The 25,568-nt window shown below is 39.2% G+C and overlaps 1 protein-coding gene and 1 long non-coding RNA gene across 2 annotated transcripts in view; one reads left to right on the forward strand and one right to left on the reverse strand.

The window, feature by feature from the left end:
- Positions 1–6,350, reverse strand: part of LOC137627697 (nudC domain-containing protein 1) — a 70,126-nt gene extending 63,776 nt beyond the window's left edge. The window contains exon 1 of the mRNA XM_068358927.1: positions 6,148–6,350. Coding sequence (XP_068215028.1) covers positions 6,148–6,268 — 121 coding nt within the window. The 5' untranslated portion in view covers positions 6,269–6,350. The remainder of the gene's footprint in view (positions 1–6,147) is intronic.
- Positions 140–10,306, forward strand: LOC137627698 (uncharacterized). The gene is made up of 3 exons (XR_011041206.1): positions 140–596; positions 4,566–4,638; positions 10,190–10,306. It is a non-coding gene; the product is annotated as an uncharacterized lncRNA (long non-coding RNA).
- The last annotated feature ends 15,262 nt before the right edge of the window (positions 10,307–25,568 follow it).

Consider the following 25,568-nt stretch of genomic DNA (forward strand, 5'->3'; position numbering starts at 1 on the left):
AGAGAGAGAGAGAGAGAGAGAGAGAGAGAGTGTGTGTGTGTGTGTTATAGTGTAATGATTGTCTGTAGTGAGAAAGACTGTTGGTATAATTGAGGTTGTTTGTTTACATTTTTAGTAGCTAGTTTAGGACAGCCATGAATGTCTTGTATGAATGTTTTTTTCTGATTGACTGTAACAATAGGCAGTTGTGTTTGTGAATACTGGTTTTGTCTTTCTTTTATGAGCTTTGGAAGTGTTAATAAATTACCAGCCGTAATTCCTCCTTTGGAAATTTTGAGTTTGAATGCTGATGACTGATTATGAACATATTACTTTAAGAACTTGATTTGGCTGCTCTTGGGGATTGAAATATTGGAAAAGACCCAGCCTATAATAAGGAATTTTCTCCTCCCCTGGATTCATTATAATAATGGCGATGATGATGACACTGATTTGGACTGGAAATAGAAGTGTATTCTCAAAAAGACCAGGAACTATCGTTACTGCTCAGTCGAATTGACTGTAGGCTCCTACCGTTAGCAACGAAGTTGTGGCAGTGGGCTGTTAAGGACTGTTGGCCCTTGTGTGCACAACGGTGTTTACACACATGCATACAGGTATATATACATTCAAGTGTTTTTGTTTTGTTATTTTTGTGTTAAGTATTAGTGTCAGTTTCAGTGAATGTTGTAGTGTTTTTCTGATTATTGGCGACAATTTCCATGTACACATACGCACCGTTATATATACAGTATATTTTGCTTATTGAGTTCTAGGTTATGGTGATTTTGTTTGTTTTAGTGGTTTTTTTATATTCAGTGATTATTTAGTTTGTAAGAAATATAATTTTAAAGTTATGATTTGTTTTAGTGTTCCTTCTGTTCAAGAGTCCAGATAGTGTAAAAGTAGGGGGAAAGTTTGTGTTGTGGGACAATTTATCTGTTAATTAAGGGTGTGGGGTTTGTTTTTGCAACATCCTGCCACATTATTTTTGCGCCCAAACAGGGACTGAGGTGGAAAAACTGGACTGTGGGACGAAGGACTGAATTAGGATTAGAATTTTATTTAGGATTGATGAAAAATGGAAGAGCAAAAAAAGTTAAGGGAGGAATTATAGTTGCAAAGGGAACCAGAGAGAGGGACCTAATGTAGTACTGTACTGTCTGGCCGGCCAAAGGACCCAATAATTCTCTAGCGGTAGTATCTCAACGGGTGGCTGGTGCCCTGCCCAACCTACTACCTACATAAATGAAAATAGAGAACTAATGAAGAAGTTTTTGAATACAGTACTGGAGAATGTGTCAGTTAATTAATTTGAAACCAAAGGAAAAAAATGAGGTAGACGAAAGAGATTGATATTTTAGAGACAGTTGAGGATTACGAGTTGGACAGGTGTTTGAAGGAAAGTAAATCTGTGAGTACAGTATAAGAACTGGAATGGTGGAAAGCATACCAGAATTCAGTAGTTTTAAAGATGTGGTTTTGAGAAGGCCAGTGAGAGTAGCTGATAGTGTAATAGATAGGAATGTTAGGGCAAGTAATGTAAGAATACAATACAGTATACCTGTAAGGATAAAGGAAGGGTTTAGGCAAGGGAATCAGATTTTGAGGGATAAGAGTGCTAGTGCGCAATGAGGTAGGTCAGGTAGTTGTATCCTCGAAGAGAAGTGTTATAGGTGTGGGAAAGTTGGATATAAAAAGAATGTGTAGATGGACATTAGGAGCATGTTTCAGGTGTGGTGAGATAGGGCATCATATTACTGAGTGTAAGAAAGAAAAAAAAAGTGGTTAATTGCTATCGGTGTGTTATGATTGGGCATATAGCAAATGGATGTAGGAGTAATCGTACAAATGTGATTTGCAGCAATTGTGGTAAGGATGGGCATTATGCAAGGATGTGCAAGGAGCTGGTGCGAAGTGTACTGAATGTGGTGTACATGGGCATATAGCTAGGGTTTGTAGGAAGACGGGACTAAGCCAGAATGTTTGGGAAACTAGATAGTAAGAGGGTTCAGCTGGGTGATTCCTACACAGAAGGAGGAGTAGCATGAATCGGGGCAGTACTTCTACGCCTGGGGTCCACAGGTAGATCGGAACTCCCAGGAGATCCTGACACCAAGAGGAGGATTGTAGACTGGCCAAGAAAATGCCTCTGAGACTGAAGCTAGGAGCGATTCACTAACTGCTTACTTCACCGCCTTTACAACCTCAAGAAACCATGGAGCGTCCTTTACGAATGATAGGACGGCCACAGAAACCCTAAGAGGCGAGCACTCATAAGCGACTCAATTGTGAGCAGTTTCTTCTCGGCAAGCGCACTGAAGTAGCATGCACAGACTGAGAAACGAGGAGACCTTCGTCAGCAGGAGGATCTCACCGGCCCACCTCACAAGCACGTTGCTGGCGAGTGCTCGGTAACGCTCCCACTAACTAGGGCCTGTTCGTCCACATGCCATAGCAGGGTGAACAGGTGCATGAGCACTCATCAGGGAACCTGCAGGAGATTGACAAGTACTGTAGTCTTGTGCACTCAGATGGAAACGAGCAAGGCTGAGAGGGATTTGTCTCCAAATGCGTGCTGCCATGACTCAAGAACGTCAGAAAAAGTGGGTTCTTCCCCCATAAGGGGTTGAAGCCACCTGAGGCAATGACTTGACCTCACAAGTCTCGTCGAAACTCGTTGTGCCTTAGGGACATGATGTCGAGGGGCTGAGACTACAGGCAGTCAGCAGCCGCCACCATCAGGATTCTCCAAAGAGCTGGAGCAAGGCATAGAAAAATCTAATGCATGCTTGCGAGGTACTCAAAGACAACACTCAAGTGAGGACGCCTTTTTGTACTGGCAAAAAGGATGACCTACCTAAGAGGGAAGAGGAACAGAGTTTCTCCTGCTAAGGGAACTCAAAGCACTAAATGTACATACCATACTAAGCAAGCTCAGCTTGTTCAACCGGCATTCTCATCCTGGGGGATTGTAAGCCCGGCCAGGACCCTAGGGAGACCCTGCCAGCAATTCCTTAGGTGGGCAAGAAGTTGCAGACGACGCATCAGCAAGTGACCTGAGACCTGTAGGGAACGCCCCTCCAAAGGTTCGAGGGGTGCGGAAGGCTGTGGCCAACCCCAGTGGAGGCAGATGTGCACTCCCTCTGTGGCCCAAACTCCAGCAGATCCAAAACTAGTTTCTTAGAGGGGGGAACCCGAAAGCCAAAAGGAAGGCCAGAGTTAACGCATAGTGTCCAAAGAGGTAAACACCCCTGCACTTGAGGGTTGTCCGGGGGTCAAACAGTCGTCATTCTTTCTTGTCCGTCCTCTGAAGGAGAACAAACGAGCAGAGTCAGCAGGGAGGGAACAAGGCACCGGAGAAAGAAGTCAGGACTTCTTCGACCTCAAGGAATACCTCGAAGAAAAAGAATCCATTTTAGACTTCTTTCATCACCTACCGTACCGCTCCCATCGGGAGGATGACCTCTCCCAATGCTCTCCGCAAGGAGAAGCCTGATTGCAGGAGTGTCTTCTGCATGCAGGGCAAAGGGAATCAAGATCAGTTGCCCAGACTGACATAAAGGTTCTGCAAGGGCAACCTTCAAAGCCAGGGGAAACCCGTATATTGGCAGTGCAGTAAGACAGTTGGTGATTACAAGTGTTTTTTAGAAAAAAATTATATGCATTAGTTTCTGGAAAATTAGTCTCACCCATATTATGAGAGGGACTGTCTCAGTGCTCCACCATTTACAGATGACCTGTGAAGGCTCGTGTATAAGCACTCTGGAGCTGCAGCACCCCCTATTTTCATTTGATATCGATAACTTTCAATATTATGAATTTTTCATTCATTCTTTCTTTATAATTGTACAATATATAATCCTTAAGCTTAATGTCATTAGCCATCCTTCAGTTTATGAAAAAGTACAAAACTTTGTATGGAACTGTGTACTTCATAGCTCCAGCTGCTTGGTGTCCTGGCTGTTGTGCGGATGCGCACATAAGATACTGCACGAGAGGCTGAGTGAGAGTACTATAGCTTCCGCACTGCCGAGGCCACAGACCTTAGTGTGTCAGTGGAAAGGAGTTACTTCTTTTTTAATCCATGTAAATTGCACTAGAAAACTGTTTACCATATTCTTGAATGTGATAAAGTGTACAATTAGATCATTATCCTATTCCCTACTATTCAATTTGATTTATTCCTTTTGGTTCTTTGACAATTTCTTTGGTTTTCTTGACAATTCCCATGACTACATCAGAAGCAGAATGCTGCTTTTCAATACTAAAAAAAATAAAAACTTTCTAAAAAGCACAGTGAAATCAAGAATGCTAAATGAACTTGCAGCGATTTCCCATTGAAATTTCATCAGTTGTCATCCAGACTTCAAGGAGAAAATTATTTATCTTTTTGCACAAACTAAAACAAAAAGGATGGATTTCATTTTTAAATGATTGGATCAAGTTTGAATAGTAACAATTTAGGTTAGGTAAAAAAAAATTATTTTATCCTTTTACAATTATATCAAGTTTCTGAATTAATTTTCTTATACCAGTTTATTTCCTTTTACATAATATTAATACAGACTACAAATTTTCTACAGTAGCACCTCCACTAAATTTGACCACGAGCCGCCACTGCAGAGGATCATCAACCTTCGTTCTCCTAATCTTAAGGTAAGGAATACTGTAAATAGGCTACTTATGATACAGTAATAGTGACTCAAACATATGTACCGCTTGCAAGAACAGAGGTGTATTAAAATCACTAAATAATAGTGTCTATCTTTGTGTGAAATTCATTAATATGAAGATAATCTTAAGAAATAACATTATTTAGTGATACCTTGCCAAGTGAGAAGTCAATTTGGAGGAAACTCAGGGTTGAGACATAAGTCTCTAAAGGGGGTAGGTAAGGATATGGCACTTTAAGGGGGTATAGCAGGGGGTAATAACTGCCCCAAGTAAGGAAACAACTGTCTGAGGAGGGAGATAAGGATACGGCACTCTAAGGGGAGTTTATAAAGGGGGACATAGCCCTCCAGTAGTTAAAGATATGGCCCTCTAAGGGGGGTTTATAAGAGGGCGTTGCCCTCCAGTAGGTAAGGATGTGGCACTCTAAGGGAGTTTATAAGTAGGCGTAGCCTTCCAGTAGGTAAAGATACGCCTTCTTGATTAGGTTAATTGAGGATGGTTAGGTTAGGTGGTGTTCTTGTGTTTGTTTCCCTTTTAAAATGTGACTTTTCATTCATAACCTTTAAAAATTTTAAAATTATAATGGTTAGGTAAGGTAGCGTTCTTGTGGTTGTTTCCTTTTTAAAATGTGATTTTTTAGTCAACTTTTAAAATAATGGTACTTTAACGCGACACACATACCATATATTTTCCGAACTGCTTATCTCATTAGTGATGTAAATCACTCATATTTGGCATTTCCCCAACCAAAAACCCAGTTTTCCCATAACTGTTTCTATACATGATGGTATCCAAAAACCCATAAATGGGGGATTTACCCCAATAACCCTGGTCTGAAATGCGTAAAAAAACAAGATTACGAGTAGGAATAATATATGGTTTATGTATTTAGCTTGAAATTAAAGTATCGTATATTTACCCATTAAACATACAGTATGGAGAAAAATGCCAAACTAGCCAGCACTTGTCCATTTCTTATAGCAAATCCAGTTCCGCTAGTCATTCAAGTATAATACATTACCTATTTGTTAGAGATATATTAGTCAGTTCCTGTCATAACTAATATTGTACAGTTGACTTCATTAATTCCGGTACACTGACGTCCCCTTAGCTTTCTGTGAAGTGTACCAGAGTTAATGAAGCCAACTGTACTAGCAATAATCTAAAAACGATTTTAACAAATACAGAGTGTACGTATGGTGACGACCATGTCCCATAACTCCCTTATATTACACCATATCCCTAAGCATACGGCTTTCTAAGGGGGAGGTTGCAGTGAGGGTGACTTAAGTAAATAGGCAAGGTGTAAGGACACGGCTTGTAGGTTAGATTAGGTAGGGAAGTTTATGTAGTATTCTATGCACTTCAATGTGCTACTTCAACTTTCATTTAGTTAAATATGAATGAACCGAATGAACCTCCTTTACATGTGTGACCCGCCGATCTACAATCACCCCGCCAATAAAGAACTGACATTATAAGTGAAAATACCTTCTGCACAATCAACTGCTCGTGAATAAAAAGTTACATCAACATCACTCGATAATTTGTAACCATCAAAGTCAGGATTCAGAAGCTTGAAATCGGGTTTTAGCGAAATTTGTTTCTCCATAACGGCGACCGTAGATTTGACACTGGTCTTTAGTTTACACGTAGCGTTTTGTTTTCTGTTTATGAATGAATGCTGACGTTCAAAACACCGCTCGAAAGTGCTAGCGATCGTCTTGGCAGCGTTTCCTACGTATAAATAAACGTTGTTTGACCTTATGTATTATTTGGAAAAGTAGAATGTTATAAGCCCATGGGCCCCAACAGCAAAAATAGCCCAGTAAGGAAAGGAAACAAGGAAAAATAAAATATTTTAAGAACAGTAACAACATTAAAGTAAATATCTCCTATAAAAACTGCAAAAACTTCAACAAAACAAGAGGAAGAGAAATGAGATAGAATAGTGTGCCCGAGTGTACCCTCAAGCAAAAGAATTCTAGCCCAAGACAGTAGAAGACTACGGTACAGAGGTTATGACACTACCCCAAGATTAGAGAACAATGGCTTGATTTTGGAGTGTCTTTCTCCTAGAAGAGCTGCCTACCATAACTTAAAGAGTCTTTTCTACTCTTAGCATGAGAAAAAGTAACCACTGAACAACCCCATTTGAGTGGTTAATCCCCTGAACGAAGAAATGTTGTTTGGTAATTTCAGTGTTACCAGGTGTATGAGGACATAGAATATGGAAAGAATATACCAGACTATTCGGTGTACAGTATGTGAAGGCAAATGAATAATAAGCAGCAACCAGAGAGATGGATTCAATCAAATACTGTCTGACCATTCAAAGAACACACTAACTCTAGCGGTAGTAGTTTCCAACGTAGAAATAAACTAATTTCAAGGTAAAATGTGATTAAGATAAATTTGCATTAATAATATTGTTTGTGGTAAGGGTAAAATAAGCTTAATATTAAGTATAATCTTGGAAGCTTTGTACCTATCCATTATGCGATAGATTACCAAACAATTCTTCTTCACTCAAGAGGTTAACTACTGCACTATAATTGTTCAGTGGCTACTTTCCTCTTGGTAAGGGTAGAAGAGATTCTTTAGCTTATATATGAAAGATCTATTCTAATGTTGTTAAGTGTTCCTCAAATGTTTTATATTGTTCCTTATTTCTCTTGTAGTTTATTTAATTTACATTTCTCACTGGGCTATTTTTCCCTTTTGGAGCCATTAGGCTTATAGCATCCTGCTTTTAGAACTAGGGTTGTAGCTTAGCTTATAATAATAATAATAATAATAATAATAATAATAATAATAATAATAATAATAATAATAATACAAACCTAGTTTAAAAAGCAGGATTCCATAAGTTCAAGGAAAAATAGTCATTTCAGAAAAGGAAAGAAGGAAATAAATAAATGATATGAGAAATAATGAACATTTGAAATAAAACATGTAAGGAACAATAACATTAAATATATCTTTCATATATTAACAGTATAGAAAGAGACTTATGTCAGCCTATTCAACATAAAAACATTCGCGGCAAGTTCACTCTTTTGAAGGACAATCGATTCAACTACCTGATTAGGAAGATCATTTCAGAACTTGGTCACATTCAAAATGACACTTTTAGTATGCTGTGTAGTATTGAGCCTCGCAACGGAGAAGGCTTAACTATTAGAATTAATAGTATGCCTAATTTTACGAACAGGATGGTACTGTCCGGGAAGATCTGAATGTAAAGGATGATCAGAATCATAAAAAATCTTATACAACATACATAACGAACTAATTGAACGACGGTTCCAGAGATTAATATCTAGATCAGGAATGCGAAATTTAATAGACTCCAATTTCCTGTCCAATAAATTAAGATGAGATTCAGCAGCTGAAAACCAGACAGGAGACCAATACTCGCTCAACGCAGAACGAAAGATTTAAAAAAAAAAAAAAGAAAAAAAAAACACCAGATTATATTGATCCCCGAAAATCTTAAAAGACTTTCTCAATAAGTTTTTTTGTGCAAATGAAGAAAACATTGACCTAATGCGATTCTCAAAAATGAAAATGCTGTTAAGAATCATTCTTAAAATGTCAAGTCATACATAGTTAAAGAAACATTATCAACGTAGAGGAGCCACTTTCCTCGACCTGCTTACAATTATACTTTGAGCTTTACTGGGGTTCAACATCATGCACCATAATTTGCACCATGTGCCAATTTTAGCTAGATCTCTGTTAAGGGAATCAGCAACCCCAGATATATATTGAGGAGATCGAATTGAAGCAAAGAGAGTAGCATCATCTTCATATGCAACGAACTTGTTTTCTAGACTAAACATATGCGTATATAGTATGAAAATTAATGAGCCAAGGATGCTACCCTGAGGAACACCAGATCTCGCATTCTACTACTCAATAATGATGCTAAATAGGGACCATCCTGTTACTGTCTATTGTTTGAGTGTGAAAACAAGGGCCTCATGATTAACGGCCTAAGGCTGCACTGAAAACAAGGCATATCATACGAACTTCCTGGCCACGGTCAAGGGATTTCTCTACAGCACTGGAGATTGTAAGAAGCGCATCACATTCCTTTACAAAAAAAATAAATAAATAAACTTTAAGCATACATATTTAGACGTTTTGTCAAAAGACGTTAAAAACCTCTAAGTAATATGGGATTTATGGTAATTGGGGGGTAATCAGTTGGACTAGTTACCACAAACTCGTTTAGACAATGAATTAACATTACAAATTCTCCAAAATGCATAGACGGGAAGGTTTTACTAAAATATATAGCATTTACTATAAGAGCTTCCTTATACCTATAGCTCTCTTATGCAGTACTGTATTATTATTATTATTATTATTATTATTATTATTATTATTATTATTATTATTATTATTATTATTATTATTATTATTATTATTACTTGCTAAGCTAAAATCCTAGTTGGAAAAGCAAGAGAACGAAAAATTAGATATAATAGTGTGCCCGAGTGTACCCCCAAGCAAGAGAACTCTAATCCAAGACAGTGGAACACCATGGTACAGAGGCTATGGCACTACCCAAGACTAGAGAACAATGGTTTGATTTTGGAGTGTCCTTCTCCTAGAAGAGCTGCTTACCATAGTCTGTTTTACTCTTACCAAGAGGAAAGTAGCTACTGAACCTTTACAGTACAGTAGTTAATCCCTTGGGTGAAGAATAAATGTTTGGTAATCTCAGTGTTGTCAGGTGCATGAAGAAAGAAAGGAATATGTAAAGAATATGCCAGACAATTCGATGTATGTGTAGGGAAAGTGAACCGTAACCAGAGATAAGGATTCAATGTAGTACTGCCTGGCCAGTCAAAGGACCCCATAACACTCTAGCGGTAGTATCTCAACTATAAAGTTATTCTCTCATATTCTACCAGTATATCCAGTTTGGCACTCATTATCCTCCTCATATATTAGGTAATTTTCTACTTTCATTGTTAATACGAACATCTTATTTCGAACGTTCATGATGCGTCAAGAAGCTTTATATTTATTTGATGGCAGAGTGCCTGCAAACTTATTTTGCGGGGAGCGCAGTTAAGAATCGAGGGTCAGGAAAATTATATAATTATTTCATGTAATCTAAAACATCTTAGAGTTCTATGTTCAATGCGAAATAAATAAATAGATAAATTGGTAGTATGAAAGAACTTGGAACAAAAAGTATACTGGATAGGTTACTCATAATTTCTCAAAGTTTGGAAAGAAACATGAAAATTTAATATAAATCAAACAATAAAATCTTTAAACTTATATTAATATATGAAAAAATAATTCATGATATGCTATTTGAGACTAAATTTTTATTAGGGAATAAACTGGATTGATAAAACTTAAAAAAACTAAAAGAATTTAGTTGGAGTGGTTATATGGTACCGGAGAGTTTATCATAATAAGTAATTTATTTTATGCAATTTGAGGCTAAATTTTAAGATTAAGGAATTAACTGGATTAGAAAAAGCTAACAACTTTAAAAATAATTCAGGTGGAGTAGTTACATGGCGCTGGAAAATTTGAGAAATATACGAGGTTTACCTTTGCTCAGAGATCAGCAACGAGAACAAAGTTCTTCAGAGATTTGTAAACAACTACGACGCAATGGTAAGAGACCCCTACGTTATTTATCGGCTTTCATCGGCGTTATTTATTGAATTTTATCATGTTATTTTATAAGAAGACAATCTATGTTTTACCAGGATGATTTAAACGAATCATGATATTATATAAAGTGCTTAATATCTTTAAAATCTTGGTTTTAAAACTGCGAACGGCCCATGGGTAAGCCATGTTATTTTTTTTATCAATAACTTCTTATATGAGTTTTTAGATTTTTTTTGACAGGTATACCATTGATTAATGGCTGAATATAAATTGCATTTAGAATTGTTAAAGAGCAAATTTGATATATACTTAATTTGCCGGCCAATATTTCGAGAACGTATTCCATTTTGGTCCAGTTAATCATTGTCTAGGGTTGAATCAAATTCATTGGGACAAAAACTTTTCCGTTGTAAATTTTGTATTTGTGTAAAATGGTTTTGTTTTTTAGTTTGATGAGTTATATGAGGCTTTTACGGTTTCTGGATTTGTGATTAAAGTGTTATTTTGCCCTCTTAAGTTCTGGCCGGTGTGACGGTCAATACAATAGTCGCTTATGGCTTTGCATAATTTACGTAATTTCCAATAAAGTCATTCATATATTATAAGTTTAAAACTACCATTGGTATTTAGAACAAATTTAACAGGTTTGGTATGTCGTTGGGGGTTGTATGTATGATAGCGGCCACCTGTATGTATTATTATGTCTAACTTAAAATACAGCAGTGTAAGGGGGTCGCAGGGGGGGGGGGCATTAGCACCCCCGTTAGGTAAGTAGGTAAGGACACGGCTTGTAGATTGTTAGGGGGGAAAGGTTAGGTTAGTTGAAGTCTATTTTTAATGAACGCGTGAGGAACTGGCCAATGATATACAAAGGCTCCGTTGATGCTTAGAAGAAATTGTGAGTTTTCCAGTTTCTAGGGAGCCTTTGTATATCAGCGGCCAGTTCCTCCCTTGTGTATTAAGAATGAACATCAACTAACCTTAACTTCCCCCGTCCTAATCTGCAAGCAATGTCCTTACCTACTTACCCAACGGGCAGGTTAAGTCCCCCTGCGACCCCTGTTACACTGCCGTATTCTATGACGTAAACATACATGCAGGTGGCCGCTATCATGCCCACACCCTGTGAGGTTATCTGCGCCTTTTACGTTCATTTCCTTAATAAAATCAGACGGTGTTAAGGATAGAGAAGTTTTGGAGTGTATGTATGATAGCAGCTGACTTGAAATACGGCAGTTTAAGGGTGGCATCAGAGGCCACTGCTTGTAGGTTAGGTTAGGGGGAAAAGTTTACGTTAGTTGATGTCCAATTTTATGCACGCTCTAGGACCTAGCCGCTGATATACAAAGGCTCCTAGGGACTAAGATTAGGGGTCCTTGTATATCAGTGGCCAGTTCCTCTGTTGTGGATTAAAAATGTACATCAATGAATCTCAACTTCCCCCCCCCCAACCTAACCTACAAGCTGTGTCCTTACCTACATACTATGGGTGGTTGAATATTGCCTCCTGTGACCCCCTTTACACTGCTGTGATACAGGGCGTTAGCCCTTATTTTAGGTAGGTACTAAGAATATAGTGAGGTGTATGTATGATAGCGGCCACCTGTATGGTAATGGTGGCGAGTTAAGAATACAGCAGTATAAGTGGAGTTGTTAGGTAAGTAGGTAAGGGCACGGCTTGTAGATTAGGTTAGGGGGATGGTTAGTTGCTCATATTTTACGTTCGCTTGAGGCACTGGCCACTGATATACATACTAAGGCACCAATATGGTAATTTAAGGTGAGTTGCAGTGTGGCATCAGTCCTCCGTTAAGTAGGGACATGGCTTATAGGTTAGGTTTGGTTGGCGGCCATTCAAGTGTTCTTGTGTAGAGGATTTGCCGAATAAGATGTTTTGAAGTACAGCGGCCACATCTTACGAATGGCTAGAAAACGAACAAATTCCCATTTTCAGTGTACACAGAGGACCTGGCCACTGATCTGTAAAGGCTCTTAAGTGTTTTTCCACCTTAACGTTTTGCTTGAAAAAACTAATTTTTTTGTCGATTATCTTGGTTTGGTAGTTACGCTGACTTGTTGATGGTTCTAACAGTCGTCAATTTATCTGTACATGAAAAGGGGTTTGACAATGTGGCAAAGCATCAAGTCCACAGGCAAGCTGGGTTGACAAATGAACTTGCGTTCTCGGCAGAATTTCAGCGAGATAAATGGACACGAGCGTTATGGGTGAAGATCAATGCCTTTTGCGACTAGAAGTATAAAATTCAGTTACGATATGGTTCATGAGTGTCCTGAGTTTTATGCAAAAAAATTTTTTAGTGATCGAAGCTTTTATAGTTTGTTGGAACAGATTTAAAAAACCACATTTTACCAATGAAATACACAAGAACACCTCTTAACCTAACTTAGGAGGCATATTCTTACCTACTTACTTTCCGGCTGGTCTAAGCCCCATTGTAAACCCCACCCTCTCCCCGCAGACTACTCGTATTTTTCGCTTACCGTCTCAACGAACAACATTCGTCCCTAAAATAAATTGTCAACATTGCTGTTAATGTCATTAGTCATTAATATATTTTTATTATACCAAATGTGATAATTTCATGGCTTATAGTAATATCTATGAATTTAACTGTTATATTGAAATAAGCCATAGCCATCTAATGGTGTTGTTTCCAGGATTATGAAATCAGAATTTATAATTATAATAAATGATAGTCGAATTTCAATGGGTATCTTTTTGTACATCAGTGGTCAGTTAATCCTTCATGCTTAGAAAATGGGAATTTTCTTCCCATTTTCTTGTCGTTTAAGTGGCCGGCTTACTACAAAACCTGTACACAAAACCATCGCCTAACCTACGAGCCTACGAGAAGTAATGAATTAAATGCTCAAGATAGGGACAACTGGCGAAATTTAAGTCCCTTTCGGTCAATCGGTGTAGCAGGAGGAGATCATGAACCTACAAGCCATGTACCAACGGCAATATTTAACGCCTCCATGCGAACCCCCCCTTGCACTGCCAAATTTAAGGGAGTTGGTGGTCATGGTTGTGTAAACTGCACGTAGAGATAAAATAATTTTGTTATACTGTTATGCATGGTCTGACACTTCTCATATTGGTCTGCTTCACAAACTTTCTGTCTCATTTAATGCACTGCTCATTGCTTTGCTTTTCGTTTCATTTCATTGATCTTTAACAAATTTTCAGCCACGAGATGCTGTTCTGTTTTTATTTGATGCGTGCCGCTTCCCCTAGCAGCACTTTTAGCATCAAAAGAGAATTCATAGCTCCATAACCGGCCACTAGGGACATGCCTATTCAGTAGTAGGTCTGAAGTTATACCTATGGCTAGTTATTTCCCTACATATACTGTAATAAGAAAGTAATTTCTCAAATAGCAGGGAAGAAAGACTGACACCATTCGTCTAATAAAAGAGGTACTATTCAGCATCTTACTTGACCCTCAGTGGTCTCATGGTTGGGGCATAACATGCCCATCAAAAAGTTGGCAGCACAGCAGTTGCTGTTCTCGGCTGTGAAAGCTGCGAACATTGAGCGTATTGCAAAGGCAACTTTGCAAGGTGGTTCATTGATTGACTGCTGGTCTAGCACCATTGGTTATCTGACCGCCATTGAGGATTAATGGCCAGATGCACCAGGATGACATATAGTCCTCCCCATTCATCTTCCTGTGCTGGTGATGGGTGGCCCTGGTTTTCTGCTAATGGAGGACAACGTACCAATCAATTGAGCAATCTGAGTAAGGGGGATGCCGGACTGTGTGGATAGAGGGAATCTGTCGTATGGACTGTCCAGCCTGTTCATTGGCTCTCGATACATTGAACACCTTTGGGACCAGCTCTGGAGAGCTGTGCAGGGAGGGACGTCTTCACCCTCTAACCAACGACCTTGTGTTCTGAGCTGCCCTCGTAAGGAGTGGCAAAGACTGGACCAGACGGCCATTGATCGTATCATCTATACTATAGATTCTATAGCATGCTAAGGGGTGTCAGGCTTGTATTTAAGCCAGAGGAGGATGTATGAGATCCTGAGATTGGACGTATTAGGGTGTGATGAGTAAACTTATTTGTCCCCATGTGGACATTTCTTTGTTTAGACATTTTCCTAAGATAACTATTTCTTTTGGCCAAAATTCTAGTAGAACTATCATCGTCATCTCCTCGTACGTCTTGACGCAAAGGGCCTCGGTTAGATTTCTCGTTTTGTCTTATCTTGAGCTTTAGGACGTATTAGGGTGTGATGAGTAAACTTATTTGTCCCCATGTGGACATTTCTTTGTTTAGACACTTTCCTAAGATAACTATTTCTTTTGGCCAAAATTCTAGTAGAACTATCATCGTCATCTCCTCGTACGTCTTGACGCAAAGGGCCTCGGTTAGATTTCTCGTTTTGTCTCTTATCTTGAGCTTTTAATTCAATACTTCTCCATTTAGCATCGTCTACTTCACGCTTCATAGTCCTTAGCCATGTAAGCCTGGGGCTTCCAACTCTTTTAGTGCCATGTGGAGCCCAGCTGAACATCTAGTGAACTAATATCCTGAAGAGTGCGAAGAGCATGCGCAAACCATCTCCATCTACCGCTCATCATGATCTTGTCCACATATGGCACTCGAGTAATCTTTTATAGTTTAATTTCTAATCCTATCCTGCCATTGAACTCCCTATACTGTATCTTTCTGAGGGCTTTGTTCTCAAGTCTACTAAATCCATTGGAAATTGTTTCATTGTCATGTCATGACTCATATCTAGAGTAACTCCGATCTCAGTAAACTGAACTAAAGGATATGTAATTTGTATTTTTCATAGTGTGTATACAAATCAGTGTCGAAGTTTTATGACCCACCGCATCCACCCCTCAATTTCCGACCCAGATTTTGATTGGGGATTCTAGGCCAAGAGGGGCTACATGTAACATACCAGCCTATGAGGGTCGGTAGTGCAACCATGTCATGTTGCCATATGGTCGCTAATTCTTTAAGTGGTGGTAAAAGGCTGTGTCAGAGCTGACCACATTAAATGACAGTTGTATAGCTAGGAAAAAAATTGGTTTGAAAAGTTTTATAGTTTTCAAATATTTGTATGCAGAGGAATTGTTTGTGGCTGTATTACATGAATCTCCTTACTTAATTGAATGTATTTTCATGTATGTTGGTCAGTAAATTAATGCTATTGAATCATTTATTGATCTTTCCTCTGACATAGCTCGTTGGTCTTATATTCTGCCAGTTGGAACATGTTTCATAACACATGATATTGGAATATAATACTTATAGACCAAACATCTTGTTCATAACTCTAGGAACTTCTGTGCAGTACCTTTTTAGTGATTGAAATTACCTGGTTGATCCAGCTTGTTTTAACATTCTGGTTTTGTATAGCTAACAAGAAAAGTGTACTTCAGAATTTGATAGGGAAGCCATTTTTTGTTTATACTGAAATGCATTTTCCTTTTCTCAGGCCAAGAGGACTAAGAAGGCTGGCATCGTCGGCAAGTACGGCACACGTTATGGTGCGTCTTTGAGAAAGATGGTTAAGAAGATGGAAATCTCTCAGCATAAAAGACACGTCTGCACCTTTTGCGGCAAGGTAAAGTATTTTGCTTCCCATTTTAAATCTTTTCATATTTTAAAGTTGTATCAACAATTGGCCTTTTAAATGCAGATAGTCGTTTTAACGCATGTGCGACTCAAAAAGTGTACACTACTGTAACAGGACATGTATTTCCTTAGAAATAATAATTTTCTTCTGTAAAAAATGAACTAATTCTGGTTATACTGTAGTTAGTAATTTTTTGCCAGGAGTTTAAAATAGTTCACTAATAGGACAAATATGATATATTTTCTTTTATAAATAACTACTATCTCTTAAGGTTAGTATTTTCATTACAAGTGTCAAAAATGGTAAACTGATAGGACAAATATTTCCTTGAAAATTACTTTTCTTTTATAAAAATGAACTAATTTATTGAGGTTAATATTTTCTTTACAAATGTCAGAAAGAGTACACTAATAGGACAAATATTTTATTTTTATAAAAATGAACTAATTTTGCTTAGTCTGTATTTTCTTTTACGTGTCAGAAATAGTACACTAATAGAATAGATATTTCTTGAGAAATCTATTTTTTATTAAAACAAAATAATTTCTCTTATGTGTAGAATTTTCATTGTGTGTGCATTGTTCAAAAGGAAACAAAGATTTTTGTTTATTTTGTTATATGTATGTGTTGTAATATACCTTAAAGAAAAAGAGAGAGAGAGAGAGAGAGAGAGAGAGAGAGAGAGAGAGAGAGAGAGAGAGAGAGAGACACTCCCAATTCTACTGTAATATTAATAGCTATAACTATAAGAAAACTTGTACAGTATTCTATGAAAAAAGAAAATTAAATAATGATATAGTGTGAAAATTTTTGATAGAATGTGACCAGATGATTACAGTATCACCACCGCATAATAAAGCTATAAGAAATTTAACATAAGATCGATTTACAACCTGTCTGAACTTAACCTGGTCACAAGTTGACAATTACCTGTATAAGGGTTGTATATTTTTATTATAAAATACTAATGAAAAGTTTCATAATGTTTTCTTTCCATTTTCAGACTGCAATGAAACGTGTTGTCGTCGGTATCTGGAAATGCAAACCTTGTCGCCGAACTGTTGCAGGTGGAGCGTACACTTACTCTACAGTTGCTGCTGCGGGTTTGCGCTCCTTCATTCGTAGGAACAAGGAAATTAAGAAGGAAGCTTAAATAAACTACTTCCGTTTAACTATATTTTTTCTTATCCCTAATATTATACAAGCTATTAAGTATAGAATGCTGTACCAGATTTTAATTTGTTCCAACACAATTACAAGCCATTGTTCTTTACTTAGGAGTTCAGCAAAGCTGGAACACTTAAAATCCTTAAACGTATTTTGTTACCTGTTGATAGTAGGGAAGCCTCTCCTTTCCCTGTCGCTCACTGTAACCACTTTGATTTCAGCAGTCAGTGGCAGCAGTCTTTTGTCCTCACTGGATGGAAACTGGGCAGTTTCCAGCTTGACTCTTGGTCTTTGTTTCAGGGATGATGCTACGCCCTTTCGGGTGGGATTGACCTCGAGTCCGGAACTTGATTAATGCTATCATGTTCCATTTAAACTATATAGAAGAACTTCCATGAAGTCAACCTTTCAGACTTTTTGCTGTGTTTATATGCCTCCTAACGAGTGCGGTTCAACGTTTTCAGCCTCGTACTGCAATACGGCGTGGGGGAGTATTAGTAGAAATGTCTTGCAACCATTAATTGTAATTCAAAAATTACTGGTAAGAATCATAAGCTCCAGTGATTACTTAGCTCATACATCGCCACTCTTCCGGTCTCTCGATATTGAAGCTGGAAGACACTTATAAGCTCTCCTTAATGAATATGATGTTCCAAACACTTATTTTGAACAAATTTCCAGATTTAAGACGAAAAATAATTCGGGAACAATCGGTTCATCCATATGGAACAAGAAATTCAAACTTGAACTCTTCCTTTCATACGTATTAATAGATGCGAGCAATCGTATCTATACCAAGGTATTAAACTTTGGAATACTCTGCCTGCTTATCTAAAGGCACTGCTTAGCGTTCGGTCTTTTAAGAAATCATATACAAATCTCCTGTTATCTGGGTATTAAGCTTTATTAATAAATATTTATACTTGCCTACCTAACCACAACGCAATTATGTTTCATTGTTTAGAATATTTTTTTATTTGTAAAACTAGTTCTTTTACTGGGTTTTTTGCTTAATATCTATAATTTTTCAATGTATATACCATTAGCTTTCATATACCATCCTTCTTTATCATATAAATATGCATTTTACGAATAGAACTTACCTGGCAGTTATATATACATAGCTAATTATCTCTATTTCGGCAGAATTTTTCTAAAACTAGGCAACCGCCTTGTGGTGGTTGGGTGGTAACACCCGTTAAAGGGTGGTAGGAGGAATCATTCCCGTTTTCTGTTCTTCAGTTCATCTCTGCCGGCCGGATCGATAACACGTTGGTCCGTCATTAAGAGTTTTTTCTTCGATTTCCCTGCTCGGTGTACCAGTCTGCTTTTTTTGGTGAAGTACTCTGATTTGGGGTTTTGGCGATCGTTGTATTTTGTTTTCTCTTAGCTTATTTTTGCTGTTTTTCATTATGAGTGAAAAGAGTCATTACCGTATCTGTGCGAATGAGGAATGTAAGGTGAGACTACCCAAAATGGCGGTTGATCCTCACACCTGGTCCCTCTCAGTCATCAAGGAAGGATACAAGATCCCCTTTCTGAAAAAACCTCCTCTCGCAGATGCTCCGCTGGCCTTAGTAGCCCGGTACTCAGATCCTGGGAAACAGAAGGCTCTAGTAGACCTTGTCAACCAAATGCTAGACAAGGGGGCGATAGAACCGGTTCGGGATCTAGTCTCCCCAGGCTTTTACAATCGCCTGTTTCTGGTCCCCAAGAACTCGGGCGGATGGAGACCCGTCCTGGATGTCAGCGCGCTCAACGTATTTGTGGAGAAGACAAAGTTCTCCATGGAGACGACTCAGTCGGTGCTGGCGTCAGTACGTCCAGGGGACTGGATGGTGTCCCTCGACTTGCAGGACGCATATTTCCATGTCCCCATCCATCCGACTTCGAGGAAGTACCTGAGGTTTGTAATGGAGGGCAAGTGCTTCCAATTCAGAGCTCTTTGCTTCGGTCTCAGCACGGCTCCTCAAGTCTTCACCAGGGTAATGGCGAATGTGTCAGGTTGGCTGCATCAGGAAGGGATAAGGATATCCTTCTATCTGGACGATTGGCTGATTCGTTCACGATCGAGGGAGAAATGTCTGGAGGATTTACGGAAGACTTTTATGATGGCTCAGGATCTAGGCCTGGTCATCAACAGGGAGAAGTCTCAGATCAGACCGAGTCAGACTATTCTCTATTTGGGGATAGTTCTGAATTCAGTTCTTTTTCGGGCTTCTCCCTCTCAGGAAAGACAGGCCAAGTGTCTCGTAAAAGTCAGAACTTTCCTGGACAAGAAGAGATGCACAGCGAAGGAGTGGATGAGTTTGCTGGGGACTCTGTCCTCCCTCGAACTGTTTGTCTCTCTGGGGAGACTCCACCTAAGGCCTCTTCAGCACTTTCTTTCGAAGACATGGAACAGAAAGATGCAGGAAGACTCCTTTTCCTTCCCCATTCCAATAGAAGTCAAGACTCTTCTGAAGTGGTGGCTGGACCCAACCTTGTTAGGGGAATGGATCTCCTTACACAAGAAGAACCCAGACCTAGTGTTGTTTTCAGACGCATCAGAGTCAGGCTGGGGGGCAACACTAGGAAGCAAGGAGGTCTCAGGCTATTGGGAAGGAATTCAGCTGGGATGGCACATCAACAACAAGGAGCTGATGGCCATTTTTCTGGGGCTAAAGGCCTTCAAGGACTTGGTGTCTGGGAAGATTGTGGAGGTCAACTCAGACAACACCACAGCTCTTGCTTACATCAGGAAGCAAGGAGGGACTCACTCTCTGTCTCTCTTCGAGACAGCAAGAGAGCTCCTTCTTTGGGCGAAGGAGAACAGGATAAGCCTGCTGACGAGGTTTGTTCAGGGACAGAAGAATGTGAGGGCGGACATGCTCAGCAGGAAAGGGCAGGTCCTTCCCACAGAATGGACCCTCAACCAACAGGTCTGTCAGAGTCTCTGGAGGCTGTGGGGGAGACCCCTCATCGATCTTTTCGCCTCCAATTTATCCAAGAGGATCCCCATCTATTGCTCCCTAGTTCCGGACAGAGAGGCAATAGCAGTAGACGCCTTTTTGATGGATTGGACGGGGATGGACACTTATGCTTTTCCCCCGTTCAAGATCATCAATCTGGTAGTCAGGAAATTCGCCCTCCTCGATTCGGGACGGATGATCCTGATAGCTCCGTTCTGGCCGATGAGGGAATGGTTCACGGAGGTGGTGGACTTGTTGATGGACTTTCCAAGAAGCCTCCCTGCAAGTCCAAATCTGCTCAGACAACCCCACTTCGAGAGATATCATCAAAACCCCCTCGCTCTCAATCTGACTGCCTTCAGACTATCGAGAAGCTCGTCAGATCGAGAGGCTTTTCAGCGCAAGCTGCGAAAGCTATCGCCAGAGCGAGGAGGGTCTCTTCGCAGAGGGTCTACCAGTCCAAGTGGGAGACTTTTAGGGCTTGGTGTAGGAAGCACAAGATTTCCTCATCCACTACCTCTGTGAGCCAGATTGCGGATTTCTTGTTGTACCTCAGACAGGACGCTAAGCTAGCTGTGTCCACTATCAAAGGGTACAGAAGTATGCTCTCTTCCGTCTGTCGGCATAGAGGCTTGGACTTGTCTCGCGACAAGGACTTACATGACCTCTTGAAGTCTTTTGAGACGACCAAGCAGACCCAGTTAAAGCCCCCTTCTTGGAACCTTGATGTAGTTCTTAAATTTCTGTGCACCAAGAGATTTGAGCCCATCTCACAGGCTCCCCTTAGGGAGGTTACCAAGAAGACCCTCTTTCTTTTGGCCTTAGCAACAGCTAAAAGAGTTAGTGAAGTCCATGCAATTGAAAAACAGGTAGGCTTCAATCTGAATGGGGCAGTTTGTGCCTTGAGATTAGACTTTCTCGCTAAGAACGAGAACCCTTCTAAGCCCTGGCCGAGGACCTTTGAGGTTCCTAACTTGACCAACCTAGTGGGTCAAGAGCAAGAGAGGCTGCTCTGTCCAGTACGAGCCCTCAAGACCTACTTGTCTCGCACAAAAAGTGTGAGAGGCTCTTCTAGCTCCCTGTGGTGTTCTGTGAAAGATCCTCAAAAGCCCCTTTCCAAGAACGCTTTATCCTTTTTCCTGAGGGAAGTGATAAGAGAAGCGCATCTCTTGTGTGAGGAGGAACACTTCGGACTTTTAAAAGTGCAAGCCCACGAAGTGAGGGCCATTGCGACCTCGCTTGCTTACCGCAAGAACATGTCGCTCCGTCAAATTATGGATGCGACATTCTGGAGGAGCAACTCTGTGTTCGCCTCTCATTACCTCAGAGAGGTGAGGGTGGATTATGAGAAATGTTATACCTTGGGACCATACGTAGCTACGGCTTCTGTATTAGGCAAAGGAGTTACTACCTCCCCTCAACCTTAGTTTTGTTTACTTGTGCATAGGTTGGTGTATTTTTTATTGGTTGTCTGAGGACTTCGACTTGTGTACAGTCACCTCAGTCTAGTTAGATCATTTTTATCTACTTTGCAAATGTTAGGTGGTTGGTTTGGTAAAGTTGCGGTTTTTTATTTTTTGGGCAATAGGTAGTCCTGAAGTCTAGTCAGATTGTTGGTCTCACCCCGTTGACAGACTCGATTGAGTGTTTTCAGCACTGCAGGTCACATCCTGGCTGACACTCCTAAGGGAAAGCGACTCAAGAGGCAGGAACCTTTGAAGTCAGCTACCTTAGCAGGTAAGGAATCAAGGTGTTTATTTATCCTACAACTTTTTTGGTTGTTTCCCCAACGATGTTACTGTCTATCACCCTCCTCCAAGTGTGTTAATCAGCTATGTATATATAACTGCCAGGTAAGTTCTATTCGTAAAAATGGAGTTTTTATGATAAAACAAAGTTTTATGAATACTTACCTGGCAGTTATATATACATTCGAAGGCCCACCCACCTCCCCTCAGGAGACAGGTCGGGCATAGATGAACTGAAGAACAGAAAACGGGAATGATTCCTCCTACCACCCTTTAACGGGTGTTACCACCCAACCACCACAAGGCGGTTGCCTAGTTTTAGAAAAATTCTGCCGAAATAGAGATAATTAGCTATGTATATATAACTGCCAGGTAAGTATTCATAAAACTTTGTTTTATCATAAAAACTCCATTTTCCATTTGTTTTTAGGCTAAGATTCTCATTTATATGTATCTATTTGTATACATATGATTATGTATATGTATGCGTACATTTTGTATATCTATATCCATATTTACTTTATTTTTTATTTTTACTTAATTGATGATATTTTGTTGTATTATTGCCCGAAGAGCTCTGCTCCACATGGGCTTGGACTGAGTCTTTTTTTCTTTTTGTAAATCTTTGAATGTAAATATTTTTTGTCCAATAAACATTATTATTATGATTATTAAAATGTGCTGCTTTGCCACTGATCACAGACAGTCGCTTTTAGAAACTCTAGAGATATACTTGACTCCCCCCGTGAATGTAAATAGATGGAATCTTTTCACTTAAGACAGATGCTTATCCATCATCTCCCTCTGGGCTTGCTGACCATTCACGGTTGACCAGTGGATGCAGGCACGAGTTGCTGTCCTCCCTCCTCACCTGGTAGTCCGTCTGGCCTGGTGGCTCTGAAGAGCCAACTCGTTCTGATGCTAGAGCATTCTACATTTATTGAGCTCCCTCGAGATCGTTGTGCCCTCAAGGTGAAAAGCATTCCTTTCTCATGAGAGAGAGATCCATCAAGCAAATGATCTATCGACGAACAGCTTTCTCTCATGATCAGTTTGTATTCAGCACTCGAGGGAAGCAGAACTCTCGAGATAATCTGAAGAAAGGCTCTTGACTTGCTCGGATTGTCCTCTAGGTGAAAGCAGGCCTTTCAATCTAGAAATTGCTCTTGCAGTGATTTCTTGGGGTGCTTACATTCTAGGGTAGATTAAGATTCATGTCGGATATGCTGAAAGCAAGTTGTCTACAAAAATGCGGTAGTGTGCTCACGAGGTAGTTTCTTGGCTCTTCCCTGAAAGCTTGCTTACACCTAAATGAACTGGTGACCATTTGATAGACCCAAACGTAGTTGACTTATCGACATCTCTATAACACCTCTAACTAAGAAGGTTATGGTATTTTAGTGAGTTTGTGCCTGTGATAGCTACATAAGTATTTATACGAACACTGGCATTTACACATGGATTGTTTTTTAATAGGAAAGCCACTCCAAAATCAAACCATTGTTCTTTAGTCATGGGTAGTGCCACAGCCTCTGTACCATGGTGTTCAAGTGTCTTGTGGTTGAAGTTTGCTTGCTTGAGGCTACCCTCAGGAATTCTATTCTATCTAATTTCTCTTCCTCTGGTTTTGTTATTTTTATAGTTTATATAGGAAATATTTATTTTAGTGTTAGTGTTTTTAAAATTTTTCCTTTCCTTACTGGGCTATTTTCCCTGTTGGTGGCTCTGGGGTTGTAGCATCCTGCTTTTCCAACTGGTTATAGCTTAGCAAGTAATAATAATAATATCCCTCCTGAGTCAGTCTTTCAGGGCAAAAAATGCTTATAGGGAGAAATGTTTCCCTGCTGATCTTTTTCTCTCGCTTGAAAATTATACTTAAAAAACTCTGGTATGCTTATAAAGGATTCAAGATTTTACATAGCCATCCACTACTGATTTAAAGGTAGCACATGAGTTATTCCAGAAATGGTTTCTTGTATGTTCAAATTGTATTCCTTTTCAATTGAAGTATAAACTCTCAAGCAATAGCTATATCTTTAGTAATTATTGCAAAGTTCTTTTTTTTGTGGTCAAATTGTATTCCTTTTCAGTTGAAGCATAAACTCTTGATCAATAACTTTTTCTTGGGTAATTCTAAAGTTAACTGATCTGTTACTTTCCCAAAGAAGATATTTGTAATTTGTCTTTTATAAAGGCTTTGTAGCATGTGATGCCCTTCTTACAAGCTACAATGCTGTACACCAATTCCCTTGGTTGTGTTCAGGAAGTTTGTATGATTGGCCTTGACTTTAGTTCTCCCTTTGACCGTGTTAATCGTGAGGCCCTTTTTTTCTTCAATATAAACTCTTGGTAGTGGGTGGGTCCTTTCTGGGCCTCTTTACTAAATTTCTGAGTAATAGATTATGAAGAGTTGTTGATGGACACTATAATGAATATAGGAATGTGATATCTAGTGTTCTTCACATTCTTGGCACATTACTTTTCATACTATATACACAATTTGGTTTGGCCTTAAAAACAAGCCTGTTGCATATGCACAGGATGCTACTCGATCAATTCCATCTGAATGTAGATAGGGATTTACTGGATCCCTTAATAGAGATATAGCTAGAATTAGTGCATAATAAAAATTATGAGGTGTTATGATGAATTCTAACAATACTCAAAAGTATTATTGTTAGTAGGTCGAGAGCAGTGGCTCCTCAATATCCAGATCTCGGCATTTGTGATTTTTATCTCTGTACTACTTAAAATTTAAGTGTGATTCTCGACAGCAAATTTACCTTTGAGTAACCTACTGTGTCCTTCAATTGCTCAAAAAATTGCCTTACTGAAAAAGACTTAGTATATTTGGTGATCAATCTATTCTGAAGCAGTGTTTTGATTCATTGTCTTTTTTTTAGTATTATTTTGTCTGGTTTTTAACTGCTGATTGTCATCAATTTGTTGGACAGGAGCTTGCGGTCTGTTAAATTTATGAACTAGATATTAATCTGGCACTTATGTTAATTCATTGTGTTAAGTAAGATTTTTCATAATTCCCACCGTCCTTTACATCCAGATCTTCCCGGACAGTACCATCCTGTTTGTAATACTATTATTACAGCCAAGCTACAACCCTAGTTGGAAAAGCAAAATGATACAAGCCCAAGAGCTCCAATGGAAAAATAGCCAGTGAGAAAAGGAAATAGATAACTTCATGATATGTAACGAAAAATTGTCAATATTTTGAAAAGGTAACATTAGAATATATTTTCCAGTCTTCCAAAATATTGGAAGACTTGGTACAGAGGCTATGGCACTACCCATGACTAGACAACAATGGTCTGAATGTGTGTCCTAGAAGAGCTGCTTATTTTATCTAAAGTCTCTCTTCTACCCTTACTATGAGGAAAGTAGCCATTGAACAATTATAGTGCTGTAGTTAACCACTTGGCCAAAGAAATGTTTGGTATTCTGGGTGTTTGGTGTATGTGTATAGAGGAAAGAATGGAAAGAATAGCCTGGACTATTTTGGTATATGTGTAGGCAAAGGAAAATGAGCCATAGAGAGAGAGAGAGAGAGAGGGATCCAAGGTACAGTCAGATCTCTTAGTTAGGGACAGTATATAGTTTTTTCTGATAATCATGCCTTCTCTTTCATAAGCCTCGATATCACAGCGTTTTTTTTTATTTTCTATGGTTTTTCTTAGTTGATTGTTTAGTTTTTCATTGGTTTTATTATCCCCCTTGTTTCCATTACAAGATCATGGTGTCAATTTAGGTATTTCTGGA

Source organism: Palaemon carinicauda, chromosome 35 (genome assembly GCF_036898095.1).
Source record: "Palaemon carinicauda isolate YSFRI2023 chromosome 35, ASM3689809v2, whole genome shotgun sequence".
Taxonomy (NCBI): Eukaryota; Metazoa; Arthropoda; class Malacostraca; order Decapoda; family Palaemonidae; genus Palaemon; species Palaemon carinicauda.